At 46.3% G+C, this 18,993-nt stretch overlaps 1 protein-coding gene across 3 annotated transcripts in view; it reads left to right on the top strand.

Annotated features, from left to right (window-relative positions):
- Window positions 1-6,032: 6,032 nt before the first annotated feature.
- The window catches only part of UCKL1 (uridine-cytidine kinase 1 like 1), a 54,583-nt gene continuing 41,622 nt past the window's right edge, over window positions 6,033-18,993 (top strand). For 2 of the 3 annotated variants that reach the window (XM_072996703.2, XM_078391989.1), the window contains exon 1: window positions 6,033-6,146. In XM_072996703.2, the coding sequence (XP_072852804.2) occupies window positions 6,049-6,146 (98 nt within the window). In that variant the 5' untranslated portion in view covers window positions 6,033-6,048. Of the gene's footprint in view, window positions 6,147-17,193; window positions 18,189-18,993 lie in introns of those variants that run through there. The other variant, XM_072996704.2, reaches the window with a different exon arrangement.

Raw genomic sequence — 18,993 nt, 5'->3', positions numbered from 1 at the left:
GTTAGCGTTCCTGTCCTTGGCTGTAAAGGGGCGTGGATGCTGAGGGGGAACATGCACCGGCTTTCTAAGTCTTTGTTTGCTTGATGGATCACAGCACTGGGCCTGTGGCCAGACTGGCCAAAGTTATTAAGATTCTTCCAGGCACCGCTGATGAGAAAAGCAGGGCACAAGGACAGCCGTGCATTTACATATTTATTGCAGTCGTTCCAGCCTTTCTTTAAAGGAGCACAAGGGAGCATGCATGATTTTCTCCTTCCAAGCTTGATCTTCACCAAAACCAATGGGAGGCTGAGTCAATGGGATTGGCCCCGGGGTTTCCCAGTCCATTTCATCGCTGGGCACAGCTCAGGCTGCTGTAGTCCTAGTTTCCTACTCTTTAACGACTATAACACCTTTGCTGTGTGAGCAAAGTGATAGAAAAATAGGGTTTCTTCCAGATGGAGCTGAAAACCTGTTAGATTCCTCACTATTGCCATTTACAAATGTTAGGTAAAGGCAAAGGTTCCCCTTGACATTTAGTCCAGTTGTGTTCGACTCTAGGGTACAACTCTAGGCTCATCCCCATCTCCCAAGCCAACTACACCAGAGCACAGGGTGCTGTCCTCTGAAGATGCCGGCCACAGAGACTGGCGAAACGTTAGGAAGAACAACCTTCAGAACACGGCCAAAGAGCCAAAAAAAACCACAACAACCATTAGAATATATACCTTTTCCTCTTAAGGGTGTACTCCTTCTGAAAAGGATTCAGCATCTCTGCCAGCGACATCCTACCAGTTTGTTGCATGATAGAGATGCCAATTCAGGGATACCTGAATGTGTCCACAGGTGTCCCTGATGTGTTTATTCAGTTTCTGTCATGCCACCAGGTGGCACTGCAGTTATAGGCAACTCCTATAAGGTTTAATGCAAATGTTGACTCAAGACCATATGGTGGACCATCAGAAATCTCAAAGCAGGGTGGACTTTCCTCTAATGTAGCAATTATTTCAATCGGTGGATCAAAAACTAAGGCCCTGATGCTACTTTTGTACGTATGCATGCATTCGTGCAATTATGCATGCCCATACTGAATATCTGCTGAATGTATACAACTGCCTTTCAACAAATGCTCTTCGAGCAGTTCAAGGAACATGGAGGGTTTGCATAGGAAGAGTGTGAACCTGGTTTTCCATACATGACAGGGCTGCAGAATTAAAGGAGGAAAGCTGGTTTGTGAAGCAATTCATACCCAGCAGATGCAGAAGTCTGAAACATTTGGGGGTCTGCGTGTGTGTTACTGTAACTGCCAGAACTCTTCCAGACAGTGGCCATCCAAGCTGCAATCCAGACATGCACGTTTTTTTTCTCCCCAGGCTTTGAGCAGAAGCAGCAGCTGCTCTGCTAATATAAATGAATGAAGGAACCATGTGTGCTGAGCAACAGGAGTTGGGTCCTTCCCAGGGAAATCTCACCCTCCTTGCCACGTAGCATTCCAATGTACAAAGGACCCACTTTGTTGTTTTTTGTGCGGGGTGGTGGTGGTTGGGAATTGGTTACAGAAGTTTTGGTTGATCAGTTGTAAGATTTTTCAAGTAATTAGTTAAATCTGCCTCTCTTGGTGCATGAATAAAACACAACTGTTCTGAAGGAAAAGGTGTAAATACTGTACAGTACTTCCTTTCTTTTAAGATGATGCCCACATATACTGCCCTTTGTCACCTTCTTGTTCTCATTTCATCTCAGAAGCAGTCCGACCGTACCTCCAGATTGGAAGGGCCAGTTGAGAAGATGCCGTCGTTGCTCGAGGGACACCTGAATGTGTTCAGAGTTGCCACCTTGCCCTGGGGGGGGGGGGCTCTACCCATGTCCCCCTTGGTTGGCACCCAACTCGGAAGCAGCGTTGTAACTAGCAATTGCGGAAACCTGGGGCAAACCCCACAATCTCCCACCCACCCAGCCTTGAGGCAGACTTATTATTTATTTGTTTATTTATTTATTTAACTTATATGCCACCCACTCTACCTACCCAAAGGTCTCTGGGTGGCTTACAACAATTAAAATACTGTAAAAAAAAGATAAAACAATTACAGTACTCTAAAATTTGCCTTCAGGACCCACAGTTGATGTTATTTCAATTAAAAGCCTTGTGGAACAGGAAGGTTTTGACTTGGCGCCAAAATGTCATCAGCGTCGGTGCCAGACGAATCTCAGTTGGGAGGGCATTCCATAGTCTGGGGGCAGCTGCCGAGAAGGCCCTTTCTCTACAAGCCATCCCTCTCACCTCTTTGAGGGATGGCTCTTTCAAAAGGGCCCCCTGGCTAGATCTTAACTGCCAGGTAGGTTCATATGGAAGGAGACGGTCCTTCAGGTATCCAGGGCCCAAGCCATTTAGGGCTTTATAAGTCAAAACAAGCACTTTGAATTGGGCCCGGGCAGCAACTGGTAGCCAATGTAATTTAAACAGAATCGGCTTGATGTGTCCCCTAGTGGCCACACCACTCACCAGCTGCGCAGCTCGATTCTGGACCAGTTGCAGTCGCTGGACCATCTTCAAAGGCAGCCCCACGTAGAGCGCATTGCAATAATCTATACGAGATGTTACCAGTGCATGTGTAACTGTCATGAGACTCTGCTTGTCCAGGTGGGGCCGTAGCTGGTATAATTTCTGCAGCTGAAGAGGCGTTCACGGACCCAGGTGCGAACCCCCCTGGCAGATCTTCCAATTAGCCAAGATGGGCAAGGGTCGAGCAGAGTGGTGGTAGAACGGACAGATCCAAGCACCCTGTCCACATCCTCAGGTCTCAACAATCGAAATTTATCCATTAATACTTGACCTAAGCACGGCACACTGGACACATCCTCTGATTCATCAGTAATGGTGGAGTCCAACCCACTGTGAAGCTTATGAGCTCTCCCAAAGAGGAAAGGAAGAGAATGTAAGGTTCCCCAAATGAAAGAGATACTTATGCTTTCCGAAGGAAGGAAGGAAGGAAGGAAGGAAGGAAGGAAGGAAGGAAGGAAGGAAGATGAACAGGGTCAGGAAGTATTGTTATTTATTTTTCTAACACATGCATTCATCTCTAGATTTCCACACATCTAAATTTTGATGCTCTGGGGCAAGACCTAGCCATTCTGCCCTTGTTAGGCCCCTGCTGGGAACAAGCAGTTCCCGACAAGAGACGTTTATAAAAATAAACTCCAGAAATTAATGAATTTGGCCAATTAATCAATCAAAAATGTAAACGATTGTACCATCAAGCTGTTTCATACAGGCAACACATCTCACTTGAGTTTAGGGCTCTTACACCCCACACCTGCCCTCCAAACAATTTTTCTGTAAAAACAGAGGAGCGTGTGTGTATGTTTTCATGAAGAATCATCTTTGTCCCTTGTAGTGGGCAAATATTTATGGGAGAAAACAGGAAGAGTTAGAAGTCCCCAGAGTCTCCAATAATTATTATGTGCCATCAACTCCATTATGATTTATAGTGACTCTTTCTAGAGTTTTCCTAGGGATAAGCATACCTAGAAAAGGTAAAGTTTCCACTTGACATTTAGTCCAGTCGTGTCCGACTCTAGGGCGCGGTGCTCATCCCTGTTTCCAAGCTGTAGAGCCAGCGTTTGTCTGAAAAGACGGAACGCTGTTACCTTCCCACTGAGGTGGTCCCTATTTATCTACTTGCATGTTTACATGCTTTCGAACGACTAGGTTGGCAGGAGCTGGGACAAGTGACGGGAGCTCACTCCAGTGAATGGGTTTGATCTTACGACAGCTGGTCTTCTGACCCTGCAGCACAGAGGTTTCTGCAGTTTAACCCGCAGCGCCATCACATCCCTGGCATGTAACTCCTTACCATTGGCTATTCCTGATGTGCCGTCTAGCCTTGTAGCCCTAACTATCGGTGCCTCTTTGGGGTCTATCACCAACCCTTATAAGCCCTATTCAGGTGTTCCAGTGTGGAAATGAAAGTACTGTATGCAAAAGGAGAAAGTTCTGGCCCCATCACTTGACACCCCCCCTTCCATACAAAGAAGAGATTGAGCAATTACCATCCTGAATAAATATAAGGCAAAGCAAAGCATGTTGCTTATATACCACCCCACAGTGCTTCAAGCACTCTCTGTGGTGTTTACAAGTTAATTATGCAGGCTACACATTGCCCCCCCAGCAAGCTGGGTACTCATTTTACGGACCTCGGAAGGATAGGAGGCTGAGTGAACCTGGGATTTGAACCCCAAGTAATGAGCACAGTTTTGGCTGCAGGACAGCGGTTTAACCACTGTGCCAGGAGGTTCTGTTAAGAGTCTCCTTCAGGTGAGGAAGAGCACAGGCACACTAGTTTTTAAAAAGATGCCACATATGCTACCCAGGGTGTCAATTTGCATCATTCAAAGGGATCTATCTTGGGCACCCTTAATTTGCCTCCAGATATTTTTAACCCTTTCTGACCCACAGACTATTAGTGGCTCCCCAAACAGCTGCATCAAGTCTGCTGTCATTTTGGTCTTGCTCGGAGGATTTCGGTTGTCTGCAAGGGCCAATCTTAGGCCATCATTTGCTATTTCAGTGCCTGTTACTACTGGTTGGAGGGGGAAGTGAGACAAGAGTATTCTTTGACACCATGGTAAATATTTTTCTCTTTTTATAGGACCTGCTTCTAAGGCTTCGTAAACTTAACTAAATGTAACACATACCTGTGACTCTGTGTACAGCCTTTGGAAAAATTACTTTATGTCCCACGGCTGCTAGAATGTACTACCAGGATTCTGGGAGTTGTGGCCCTAAAAAAAGTCAGCTAGCCGTTTCCATCATGACTGTGATTTGTATTTTTGTTGCTTTTAAATGTTAGTATTTTTTAACCGTGTCCTTTAAACATGTTTGTGTAATTCCTTTTAGATGCTTGAATTATTTGCTGTTTTTACCTTTTAATGTAATGCAACACTTCTCTCAAAGAACAGAGAAGCAGAGAGAAATCTCCGAGTTCGCTGGGAGAGCAAGATTTTATTTTATTTGCAAAAGCATTGTCTAAGCACAAACAGAAAGCTATCATGAGAAAAACTATACTTAGGACGCAGCAGAATATGCTAACGATGTACGGTAAATATAATTTGTAGGAGTTGCTTCTATTTCATACCAATAATTCTATATATTTTTTTTGTCCCTGCAGAGTTGATCTAGCGCTAAACTAGTATGTTAAAGTATGTTAATTTGGTTTTTTTTTTAAAGTTGGTATGATCAGGTATAAAGATCACGGGCATGTGTGTTCCTTTTGCCGAAAAGATCATGCTCAGCTTAAAACGTTGCCAGAATACCACCTTCAGACAACTTTCCCCTCCACCTTTTCCAGGTAGATCACAGGGGGAAATGCCTGTTGGACTTATCCCAGTTTGGGAAAAAGTAAGAAGCGCCCCCGCGGCAGAGGGAGAGAAAAATTCTCCGCAGAGGGAGCAAAAACCGGCCAGATCGATCCGATCGATTCGCATCGGGTGATCGACTTCTTTAAAAAAGGCGCATCCCTCTGTTTTACACCTGCAGCAAACCCATCCAGGTACAGCCTTACTTGGGAGTAAGACAAGGGAAACCCTGCGGATCTTGCTCCTGATTCTATACCTTTTTTCTCTGTTGGCTACCCGCTGCAATCATCCGATTTTACAGTTTTTCCCCCCCGCCTGCTGTTTGCATGCATTTAAAGGGAAGCCAGGCGTTAACGCAATGGCACATCCTATTCGCTCATCCCGCCAACATATCTGACTATTCCTCTGCTTTGCAAAAAAAATAAATAAATTTCGGTTTCTTTTTCCTCGCCGGGCTGTCTCCCCCCCCGCCACAGCCCTCTCCCTGGAGGACTCCAACTCCCATCCTGCACAGAGCCGCCAAGCTTCCGGGGGCTTGTAGTCCTCGCCCGCTTCCCGCGGCGCTCCGCGTAAAGGCAACTCCGCGGGCCCGGCGAACTACAACTCCCGTCAAGCCTCGCGGCGCATAGCTCCGCCCCCCCTCCCTCCCCCCAGCTTCACATTCTATCTCTTCTTTCCCCCCCCTCCCGTCTTAACAGCTGATCGGGAGGCAGAATGGCTGCGGCGGCGGCGGCGGCGGCGGCGGTGGGGACGGGAGCCGGGAGCCAAGGGGAGGCGAGAGGACGAGGAGGGGGCGATCCGGGGGATGACAGGTAAGGGGGGTCCCTCTCCGGATCCCTTCGGGTGGTGGTGGGGAGAGGGCTGGAGGGTGGCCCTAAAAGGGAGAGAAAAGTGGACTTTTAGGGCTCCCCCTGGTTGTTAAGGTAATGGAGAGCAACACCATTACCTTTTGGGGGGGGAAGATAGCTTCCAGAATCCCTCCCTCCCCCCAAAAAAAATTAGAAACATTTCTCGGAGCTCAGCGTTAGAGGTAGACTGCTACTGAACATGGAGGTGCCATGGAACGGTATCCCTACACAGAGGTGTCTCTGTTGGTCTGCTTAACCAATGGGGTGCTTTAGGAACTGATAAGATTTATTTCGGCAAGGTTTTTAGAATTCACTGCTTCGTTCACTGGCCAAAATCTAGGAGTTCAGTTGTCACTAGAGTAGGCCTATTGAATGAATGGAATGTACGGGCCGGTTGGCTCCTCTGCCATTGGGGCATCCCTGGTTGCAGGTTCCCAGTGTGGTGTAGTCGTGGATAGAGTGATGGACTAGGACTCGGGAGGTGTGGGTTCGAATTCTGTCTCAGCCATGGAAGCTCACTGGGGAGGAGAGGTAGAACTGGTAAAGCTTCTCCTTGCCTTGAAAGCCCTGTTGGGGTCCCTATAAGTTGGTTTCAGCTTGACAACACATAGCAACCACAACTCAAGTCACAACTTAGTACTGGATTTTACCCAATGTCCCAGGCAGTTGTGATTCAAAACTTTTGAGGACTCAACGACTGTGCTGAATTCTCTTGTTTTCTTTCCAAAAGCGATGGTATCCAGTGAATTGTGTTGCTTTTACAGCTGGGCACATGTCTCTCGTGGACCTTGGAAGTGGTATATAAATCATCATCTTCTTAGACCTTCTTGGAGGTGGAAGGGACTCAATGGATGATTGAGTCCAACTCCAATCAAGGCGGCCCAGAGGGGGAATCGAACTCCCAACCTCTGGCTCCACAGCCAAAGGCCTAAACCACTGAGCTAGTTTAATCCTGTAAAGCCACAGTTGTTTCTTGAGGTTCTGTGATACCATGGAATGTTCAGAAACACTCATGGGAAGAAGAATTAGCAGTGAAATGTTGCAGATTAGCAGATCTCTTGCAGGGAATGCTGGCAGTGGGGAAACCTTGGGCCAAGGCTGTATGATGATGGCAGGACAGGAGACAGACAGGCTGGAAGGCCAGAAGTCCCATAAACTTTCAACACTATCACACAGTTTTGTCTGCTGAGTGTCCTCCGGTTGTATATAAGTGTCTTACCCAGTACCAGTTAGTCTGATGGGCTAGCTAGACAGTTAAGCATACAAATATTAATTAGCGCTGATGAGTAACATGATCTTTCCTGTAAAGTGTAAATTCTGTATTTTGTCCTGCTTTTGCCAAAAAAAAGAGGACCAATCAGAAACTTTACCAAGGAACTTTTATTTCCTAAAATTGGCAGCTGCTTTTCAGACCGGGAAAAGTGATGCTGTCTGAAATTGTCCTCACCAACTCAGCATGGTAGCTGATCAGAGGCTGGAAAAGTTACAGCATTGGACTACAACACCCAGAATCCTCCCTGCCAGCATGATACTGGTAGTCCCAGAAAGGAATGTTCCAGCCTTGGCTGTGTCTCATTTAGGCCCTGAAGCACAAAGCTATGGTCAAGGTGTTGCTTCACTAGACAATCCCCTTGTTTTGTAATTGTGGGTCCAGAATTTAATCCATGCCTCGGATTAGCCTTCTGGAAAACAGCTCTAACCAGTTGCTTTCTTACTGATTTGTTCCGGCTCAACACATCACTGGGTGCTGCTTTCTTGCAAGTTGAGTATTTTGATTTGAGGGGGTTGGGATTGGGACAGCAGAGCAGCTGAAATGTATTGTTCTAGCAAGTGGGGGAAAAGGCATCAATCTAGCTTTTTGTTTGGATGAAGAATAAGAGGGTTTTTTTTAAAAAATTAACTTTTCCGGGGTTAGAACCCTCAACTCTACCGGCCACGCTGGTCTGGGGGTGTGTGGGAAAATCCTCCGGTCACAGTATAACTTTTCAAAAGGCATGGCCAAATAGCTTTAGGGAAACCAAGTGGAAACAGAGGCTGTTGCCAAGGTGTGGTGTTGTTGGTGCCAGGGGGGAACGATGCCCAGGGATCTTTCATCTTAACTCTCAAACCTCTGCCAGACTCTGAAGTGGAGCCTAAACAAAATAACAACGGTGTGTCGCCAACTTGATGTTGACTTGGGTAACACTTTTCCAGGGTTTTCTAGGTAGCGAGTACTCAGAAGTAATTAGGGAATTAAACTCCCAGCCTCTGGCTCTGCAGGAAGACACCTCACATACTGAGCTATTAAACCAGCAATCTCTTTAATAATTAATTAATTAATTAATTGCAGTTAAATCAGTTTAGACTACGGTGGCACTTTCCAATGTTTTCTGTAAGTATGGAGGGTTCAGACATGGTTTGCCATTCCCTTCCTCTAGGGGGCGGCCTGGGACCGTCCAGCTTGCCCAAGGCCACCCAGGCTGGCTCTAATCAAATTCCCAACCTCTGGCTCTCCAACTCCAACTCACAGAGCTTGAGAATCTAGACACGGGCAGCTAAAATGAACGCCTGTGGTCAGCATAGCCAAGCTGGGTGGGAGCTTCTGAGAACTGCATACTGAAAAAAGCAACTTTCACTCAGTTTTCCTAGATGCTTGTATGATCTCTCTTGCCTTCTTTGAGACCCCTACCTTCCATGGGCAATTCTCTTTTGCGGCCGTGGGTTGCTGTTTTTAAAAGGGTGATTCAAAGGGACGTGGATGGCACTGTGGGCTAAACCGCAGAAGCCTCTGTGCTGCAGGGTCAGAAGACCAGCAGTCGTAAGATCGAATCCACGGGACGGAGTGAGCTCCCGTCGCTTTGTCCCAGCTTCTTGCCACCCTAGCAGTTCGAAAGCATGCAAATGCAAGTAGATAAATAGGTACCACCTCGGTAGGAAGGTAAAATGGCGTTCCCTGGTCACGCTGGCCAGGTGGCAACGGAAATTGTCTTCGGACAAGCGCTGGCTCTATGGCTTGAAAACGGGATGAGCATCGCCCCCTAGAGTCGGACACGACTGGACTGAAAATGTCAAGGGGAACCTTTACTTTAATGTGATTCAGTTGGGCTCTTCGTAAATCCATTACAGGACTTTGGGGCAGAAAAGGGCATAAAAGATAGTTGCTAAGGTGCAGGCTGAGAATTAAGAGCGTGGCCACCCAAACTCCAGGGAGGCAGTAGGAAAGGCAGCTGCCTGCTATATTTTATGGAGCTTGGAAATGTTATTCTTATTCTTATTCTTTTTTGCCTGCTGCAGGGGGCATTGAGTTAGGCATGGCATGTTTGCTCTTCTGGAGCTCAGAATGGTGCAGACATTCACAACACCCCTCTGAGGTAGAAACCACGCTGTGTGCCATCGTTGAAGCTCCTAGCCGGCCATTATTGGCACCGTTCTTGAATCCCTTAAGGATCCCGCACATTGAGGTGGAAAACTGAATTTTTCTCAGGAACAATACCCTGGAGTCTGAATTTTGGGCTCAGGGGGAAGACCAAATCCTCTGAAACAGAAACATTTCCTTGAAAGGTGGTTTCTGAATTCCATGCAGATAAGTGAACCATAGCACAGTAACTAAACCATCTTGAGCACAGGCCCCCGTGCAAATTTTTCTTGCGTATGGGACACAGCGTGCCTCAGACTATTTTGTAACACTTACCAGCCTTGCTCCGAAGGGAAAAAAATATCTTCCCCTTTTCCTCTCACTGCTCTCTTTTGTCTTCTGCTATGGGCATTTGAAAATGTAAGCTGTTTGGGGGAGGGACTTTCATATTTCTCTCTCTTACTGATCGACAGGGGACTGGAGACCAAGCCCTAGGAGGAAAGACTAAAAGAACTGGGCCTGTTTAGCCTTGGGAAAAGAAGATTTGAGGGGAGATAGGGCAGCACTTTTCAGATACTTGAAAGATAGTCATACAGAGGATGGGCTGTATCTCTTCTCCATCATCCACAAGCAACAATAGACTCAAGTTACAGGAAGCCAGATTTCAGTTGAATATTGGGGGGAAACTTCTTAACTGTTAGAGCAGTACGACAATAGAACCCATGACCTCAGGAGGTGATGAGCACTTCAGTGCTGGGGATTGGACGTGATGGCCTCGTTGCTATTGTTTCAATTTAATTATTCTGTGATTCTATTACTTGGTAGGAGTTGGGCGGCAGTCAGTGGCATTACCTAATGGGTTATCTGTTTTGGAAGTGCAGTTCCTGGTTTTTGTTGTTATTTCTATTTGTTATTACCGTATTTTTCTGTGCATAAGACGCCCCCACTTTTCTAACCCACAATTAAGAAACCTAAGTGGAGCTTAGCAAGTGTAGGGGAAAAGGGATCAAAGCACTGCAGGATCACTTTGATCCCTGCTTTCCCTTCCACTTGTTTATGTTCTCTCCTCAGCTTACTTCCCTGTATAGACCCTCAAGTTTTAGTCTAAAGCTTTTAGACAAAAGTGTAGTCTTATACACGGAAAAATACGGTTTTTAATTTTTAATTATTTTTTTTAATTTTTTAATTTAAAAAAAATTAATTAAAAAAACCTATATAGTTGCTATTCTCCAGAGTTAACTTTGTCTGGAAAGGTATCTAGAATAATAACTCTCTCTCTGTCTCTCTGTATATGGCAATGCTACTGGTTGTAGATGCCAGATGGAATCCTTAGGGTTCAAATTCTGCCGCCAGCTCAGTTTGGATAGGATGGAAATGTCTGCCCATGAGTTGGCTTGATTGAGGGGAAAATATCTCCCAGGTAGTAAAACAAAGGGGGGGCGGAGAGGCTGCACTGTCATTGTTAGATTAAACCAGAACTGCTATATAGCTCAGTGATTTGGGTCTCCGGCTGAGCCATAGGTTGGGAGTTCAATTCCCAAGTTGTGCCTGCTTGACCAGCTCTGCCGTTCTAAGAGGATGATGATGATTCAATTACTTTTGGGTGCTCTGAATGTCCTATTTGAACTTTTTCTGAGTCCATGGGAATAGACTGGAGCCTTTACCTTTATGTCAGTGGTGTGAAATCACAGTTTAATTTAAAAAAATCATTTCTTTTGGTTGAAATCATCCTTAAAAATCCTATTTTTAAAATTTAAAAATTTAAATGAACCCTGCACAGTCCCCCAAACTACATGGGTATGGTCCAAGGACCAGTTTTCGAGGGTTAAGAGTTGGTGCCGGGAGTCAGCTGGTGTTTTGACAAGAGTCCACCGGCCTCTTGTCTCTCCTCCTCCTATCTGGAGGGCCCTGTTTTCTGTCTAAACCACCAGCCAACATAAATAGCTCTGGCTTGTCTTGTGTGTTTAGAGCTCTTTTCTTGCCAAGTGGGGATGACTGTGCATTCTTTTACGCGTGTGCCAAGCGCGAATCCCAGTGGTTTCATCATACATGGGCCGGAAAAGGCACACGGTGGGTGGGGGGGAGTGGGGGCTTTCCCTCCGCGTGAGCAGCTCTGGTGTAGATGCTTTTGTTATCACAAGGGGGCGATATAACCCTCCCGTTGACCCACTGGAGAGAGAAGGCAGCTCAGACCTTCTCTGCCGGAAAATGTGATCAATCGGTTTGGAAAATGCAGAGTTGCCTTGCAAAGTCCATGCAAAGTTAGTTTCCTCTGATGGTCCTCCGAAGGGTTACTGTTCCTTTCCATCTGCTGGAGCCACTTGGTGGACCTTGTCCGTTTTCTGCCTAAACCTAGAGAATTTTTGCCTGCTCCGCTTTGTGTGACATTCAGGCTAGCAAAAGCACAGCCTTCTTGAGGGGCTCTCTGCACGCTGAGCCCCAGAGAAGGTATCAGTGGACCCATTTTCCTCGTCGGTATCTATATCCTAAGGCCCTAAAGACACAGAACTGTCATCTCCTCTGGATATTTTGCATACTGGTGGCGCTCCCCCACTATGCCATTTCATTACTGTACGTTTGCTATTATTATTATGCAAAGAGTTAATTTGATTAAATAATAAGGCTGCAGTCCTGCACATATTTATCCCGGTGTATGTTCCGATGGAGTAAGTGGGAGTTGTTGTTGTTGTTTAGTTGTGTCCGACTCTTCGTGACCCCAAGGACAAGAGCACACCAGGCCCTCCTGTCTTCTACCACCTCCCGGAGTTGGGTCAAATTCATGTTGGTCACTTCGATGACCCTGTCCTCCATCGTCCCCTTCTCCTCTTGCCTTCACACTTTCCCAACACTAGGGTCTTTTCCAGCGAGTCTTCTCTTCTCATGAGATGGCCAAAGGATTGGAAACTCAGCTTCAGGATTTGTCCTTCCAGTGACAGTTTTGTGGGACAGTTCCAATGGGAGTTAGTTTTGAGTAAACATGTTTAGAGTTGAATTGTTTATTGATGGGCATAATACTTGGCTTTTCGGGGAGCAAAATCCCGTGACTGTCTTATCCCTGGGTTTTTCCCATTGCAAGGGTAGCATTTTTGCAGAACAGTCAGTCTTGTCCTACTTTATCACTGGCCTGCAGGTTGCACAACAGTGTACTTTGCTGCTGATAGCTTTGTAGACAGATGGGCTTAGCAGTCAGAGAAGTCCAGGAAGTTGACTGCTTAAAGGTTGTCAAATAATTGAACTTTTTAAGCATCTGCTGACAACAAATGATAGTCTGGAATGATGTGGATTGTCCAAGCAGACACTTCTAGAAAAAAAATTGCCTTGTTTTGTTTCTTGCTACAGAGAGGGAGGCGGAGGGACCATCTGCTTGGCATGCAGGTTTGTTTATTTATTAATTTATTTGATTTTTTTTATACCATCCACCTGGCTGCCCAGGCCAGTCTCCGGGTTATGACCAGCAGGGCCGGCTCTGACATTGGCCAGAGTGAGGTGGTTGCCCCAAGCAGGAGACTTATTGGTGTCATGAAAAGGAACAACCCATTCATTATTAGCATGTTACGATCAATCTAAACTATCATAAGTTCCCATTGATTCCCATGTGTTTACTTTTAAGTATGACTCCTGATCCAACCAGTTAAGTTGTTGTTGTTGTTATTGTTGTCGTCGTTGTACAAACCTTCTGGCACCAGATCTCTCCTGCAGCACTACGTTCCAAACAAATCATATTTTTTTCCAGCCGGCTTTCTTAACTGTTCTTAACTTTCACACCCATACATGGGTGATCGGAAGCACCAGACGATCTTTGAGTAAAAGAGGCCAGTGCCGGCTGGATATTTCAGTGAGTTTAGGTCTCAGGGTTTGAAAATAGGATTCCCTTTCTGTGCTTCCCAGGAGAAAAGCCAGCCCGGGTGGCCTTGGGCAAGTTGCACGGATCCAGGGCATGCGCCCGCCCGCCCACCCCCGGAAGAAGGGAATGGTAGACCACTTCTGAGTACTGAATACCGAGAAAACCCTGGAAAGGATTACCGTGAATCTGAATGTATTTATTTATTACGGTCAGATGACCAGCTCATAAAACATATTTAGGGCTAAAATATACAAAATGCAGTTTTGAAATGTACAATCAGTTAATAAAACATATTGTGTGGTTAAATACACAAAATGCAATTTAAAAAGTGTACAGCCAGTTCATAAAACATGTTACTATATGTTTAAAATATACAAAATGTTATTTAAAAAGTGTACAACAAATATATGTAAAATATGGGGAGAATCAAATACAGCATTTTTATAGCCGTCCCTTGAATAACTGGATCGTCTAGGGCAAACTGGTTTGGACAGGGTCATTAGGTTATAGGGAGTCCGTCCTACATATGTGGATCTGAATTGATTTCATGACATATTATGATGATGAAGATTTGAGCTTTCCCACCCCATGATAGACAGGAAGAGACGTGTGTGTTAACTGGCACACAGCCCAGCCTACATGCCATATATGTGTTCTTTACTCCATGGGAAAAGCCTTATTATAGTCATTTACTTATTTAAAATATTTTCTTCCCGAAAGTCTGGGTAAAGGAGGCCTTCTGTATAGGATGACCCTGAAGCAGGAATCTGTAAAGGCACCCTTTATGCCCCCAAGGGTACCTGTTTCTCCTCGTCTGGCAACCTCCAACTTCATGATTGCAAGGATAGATATTGAGTTTCCTCTTAAATTTGAAGCTCTGAAACGGAGATCGGGCAGCGTTCGGAAAAGTTACCGCTTTGGACCAGAACTCCAGGAAAAACCCAGCAGGCGGGCTGCTGAGCGTGTCTGAGAGTTTCCTAGGACTTGAAGTCCAACATCTAAATCCATCTGAGAGTCCCGAACAGAGTAGAGACTCGTTCAATAAGTTGCTCAATGGGGCATCAGCCATTGTGTAAATCCCATTGATTCGATGGGTCTGCTCTGGTTGGAAGGTCCAAAGGGTAACTGGCCTAAGCAAACACTCCTGCGGCCTCAATTCTGCTGACCTTCCAGGCCTTGAGGGTGCTCAGAAACAGCCTTGAGGGCACTCAGCACAGCTGGATGGAGCAGCATGTTTTCTCCTGAGCTGAGAGGATTGGGAAGAGAGAAGAAGCATCTTTCTCCAGTCCACTGCTGAGCTTCAGAGGTCTGCTGGAGTAGCAGAAGAACTTTCTCCCTGAACTGGGTGTCCCTCCAAAGTTCATGGCTGAAAACTGGCGATCTGTACCGTCAGAGCTTGGGAATCCTATAATTTGGGGGCTGTCCGTGAGCCTCCTTTCCTACCCAAATCCTGCGTGCTGTCCGGCCAGTTACAAACCGACCCTTTGTTCATTCATTTGTTCATTCGTTTGTTGGTTTACTATTCCCTCCTTCTGGGCACACCCAGGGAATATGCAGTTTACCTAAGGCTACCCAGGCCGGCTCCTTCTCCTGAGATGCACCAAGGAGCATCACACTCCCAGCCTCTAGGACCAGATACCTGACTCACACCATGCTCTCCAGCCAACAGCTAGAGTTGTACTCAACTGGAAGACCTCACAGGAGAGCTGTTTCTCTCTCTCTCTCTCTCTCTTTTGTGGCCTCCTCACGTAGATTTAGCAATGCGCAAGAAAATATTAAACACATTTCCCGTTACATCCCCTTTCCCCAGCCTCTTGTGGCTTTAAATACCTTGAGTAAACCTCAAGATAAAAAAAAAAAAGGAAACGGCTGCCTCAGCCAAGAGTCAAAACCTACCTGCTAGGAATGTTGGAAGGTCGCTGACAAGCATTTTCTCGTAATAAAGTTCACTTCAAACATGGTTCCATTTGTAGAAACATTAGGGGGAAAAATCCATGTGCTCTTGTTTCACCGTGTTTTCTTCTTCGGATCCACCGAGCGGCCAGTCTTTGGGGGGATCCGGGTCATCTGAAGATGTTGTCGTACGTACTGGAAGGCAAAGCTGAGGTCAACTTGACAAGCCCGTGGAGTGTGGCTTCCCTTTAGTTGTGCAGGGAGGAGAGGCAAATGGGGAGATTTATTTTTAGCCGTCAGCGTCGGTCGCCTGGAACCCTGCAGTGTTGGCTTTTGCAGAATCGGCTTGCCTCCGTAGTTATTTTCCTTGCTGGCTTTCCTTTGGGTAGTTTTAGAATGTGCGCATGTCTCACCTCCTCTCTTGGGAATGGACTGTCCAACTTGCCACGCTGAGAAGATGTGACCAACCTAGGATCTCCTGGGAGTTGCATGGCTCGGTGGAGACTTACTCAAGTCCCAATCTCTAACCACTGACCTGCACTGTTTGACTTATGCAAGCCCTTTGAACAGCATCCTCTTGTAATTCTACAGGTCAGCCGTGGTATCTGCAAGGGATCGGTACCACACACATACACCCCACAGGTTCTGGAAATCACAGATAATAGCGACCGGGTATCTATATTAGACTACAGTATATTATCATAGTCTCTGGTTCTGTCTTGTGGACTGTTCCGGTAATATATCTTGGAAACATATATAAATGCCTATTTCTGGGATTTTTTTAATTTAACATTTTCAGGCAGTGGATAAGCGAAACTGTGGATACTGAGCACGCGGATAAGGGGGAGTCCTACTGTACTCAGCAGCAAGAGAATCCTTCATTTGAAGTGTACCAGCTTGGTGAAGGAATAAGACCCAGCAGATGTCATTGGGCTGTAACTCCCATCATGATTCATCGTGCTAGCTGTGGCTGGTGGGACTTGTAGTCCAGCGTATTTCCCCCAGTCCTGCCTTCAACAGTGCCAGCTCGGGTGGGGCTGTCTGTCCTGAGGAACAGACTAGCCTTAAGTGACTCTAGCCTGCTTTGCTTACGGAGCTTTAAGGGAGCATTTGATCTGTTTACTCAGCCCCCTCTTTCCTGTATTCTGGCCAAGTACAATGATGCTTAAAGCTTCTCAAGCCCGTGTCGCTTGGAAGAAATGTTTTAAAATGACAGAATGCCTTAATACGTCATAAACTGCTTTTGCACTGATTTCTTAATAGTCTATCCGAGACAGACATGGCATTGGGGGGGGGGGAAGGTTAATTTCCATGTGGGAGGGAACCTTGTGGCCTTGTAGCCAGATGGGTGGTATAAAAGTCAAATTAACTAACTAACTAACTAACTAACTAACTAACTAACTAACTAACTAACTAACTAACTAACTAACCAACCAGATTTCCCCTAACCAACATAGACACTGCCTCAAATTTTCCCAAGCTCTCGGTAGAAGACATAATATTTATTGAGTTGGAGAGGAAGTACAGCAGCCTTGATGGGTAGGGGAGCCTAGAATATCTAGTCCCGAAAAAGTACCTCTTTTCAGCTGTGCATCTCGATACTCACCACCCTGCACGTATCCAGCATCTCTGGGTGCAAATCACCGGTTCTCTCCCACGTCTCCTACCCCTCTTGGCCCATGTGCCCCAGACAATCCTACTGATGTGGCAGACCCTCCATAGTCACTGTCTGATTATCTCGACACCCGGAGGGAAGCTGGCCTCGCACTCTCACCTCTTCCTCATCTTCAGAGGAACCCCTCATCCTGTATCTCCTTCCTCCAGGAAAATGCCACAAGAGTGGGCTGGATTCAGAGTTCAGTGGCGCATCACATACTTTGTGCAGGCAGAAGGTTTCTGGTTCGGAATGGTGCATCTCCAGTTGTCCGTCTGGACGGTCCCCAGCTTTGCGGTGGGGTATGTGGCCGGCATGCAGAAAGATCCAGTTCTCATCTGTTGAAAGCTGATTTAGGCAAGCTCTGCATGGGACTTATAGAGGCAGAGCAGGTGGGAATGAAGGCCGAACCGACGAGACAGGAGCCTTGCAACTCACTGATAAATTGTTACCCTTCCAGAGCCTCATTCTTCAAAGTTTTCATAGTCAAAAGGAAACTTGAGCTCCTTGTTTCCTCCTAACTTCAGTCCCCAGAGAAAACCAAGCTGAATGACCACTTGCTGAGCTAGCAAACAACTTTTGGTGGTTAATCGCATGTCCTTTACTGCTCAAGCCAACACTGCTTCTAATTGCAAAGCTCCCCTTCTGGTCTCTTTCTTCCTGGTGCTCTGAGCTTGCTTGCCGAGCTTTTCCTTTGGGTCCCGGGGGAGCCACCCTGAAGGTCACAAGCCGCTGTGGATGGCCTTTGGCCAGCTGGTGTTTTGGTGTCCCTGGAGCTGTGTTGTGTGACTGCTCTTCTCTTCACAAAGTCAGTGCTATTAATATCAGGTAATGAACATAATCTCTAGGTTAAGCTATCCTCTTATGCATGCGGCTACCCTCACACGCTCTGTCCACTCCTTGCTCTGTTTTTTCCCCTCCTGCTCCTCTTGCGGTTGGTACACTGGACCTTTATGGGTGTCCTTCAGATATCTTGATTTGCTTCCTTGAACCCCAGTTTTCTCCCCTTGGAATCACAGAGGAGAAACCCACCTTTCTGATCACTGTCATATGCAGAATTCACGTGGTCTGTTTCCTAGACGTTTTGTGTGCTTTGAGGCTGCAGTGAGATACCAAGCTTAGTGTTGATATTCAGCACACACAAACAACCAGCCAACTCCAGTTCTAGAGTCCAAACACGCGAAGTTTTCCTGGGCCCCAGTCTCTCCTACAAATGAGCAGATCTCCTATATATTTGGGGGTCAGGATTTCTGGCTGTCGGGCCCTCGATGCTGAAGACAGGTGAGTGCTGTAATTTGCTTTTCTTCTTCCCCTTCTTGCTCTGGACGTTAAATCATGTTGGGTTACTGCAGGACACCGCATGCTTTTTGGAAAGATTTAAGAAAGGGAAATTTGGGGACATGGGAACAGTGTGCGTGTGAGCGGGGGGTGGGAGAATAGGTTCCTTTTTGGGCTGCAAAAAACAATTTGTGTGCAGGCAGGAAGAAGAATCATTGACCTGGTTGGAAGTCTGCAAACCAGAGCACAATGCGGCCGGCACCTTTGCATTTGAGAATGGGCTGTTTTGCAGATACCCAGAGAGTGAATTGGGTGTGTGTGTGTGTCCTAAACTTCGGTAAGTCCAGTTTTTGCACCAGGTAATTGCTGTCTAGGTTTTCTGCGGGCGAGCCCTTTTGTGCATTGTTGTGAAGGCCCCACCCACTGAACACGAACTCCAGGGTAGAATGAAGTTGGACGGGGAGTGCATGTATATAGAGGATGTATTCTTCCTGTAGTCTTCGGCTATCAGAAGACTAATTCACATCCCCCCCTTAACTACAGTGCTACCCTTTAAGCTATTTGGAGTGGTGAAGGGGTGATGTTTTTAAAAGGTGATTCCCCACTAATACCACCCCTCTCATGCCTTCTCTCGCCTCTAATTTGCTTCTGGGATGGTTTGCATTCACGCATTTAGCATCAACAGATGTTCGTTTTGATTAAATCGGGGGAGCAGGGACAGGGAGAAATGTATCGTAATCATTTAAATGTTTTCTGCATCCCCTTTACCCAGCCTTGTTCTTCAGGCGGGCGAATAATAAATACTATG

This window comes from Pogona vitticeps, chromosome 4, assembly GCF_051106095.1.
Source record: "Pogona vitticeps strain Pit_001003342236 chromosome 4, PviZW2.1, whole genome shotgun sequence".
Classification (NCBI taxonomy): Eukaryota; Metazoa; Chordata; class Lepidosauria; order Squamata; family Agamidae; genus Pogona; species Pogona vitticeps.
This window is presented reverse-complemented; position numbering and strand designations above follow the sequence as displayed.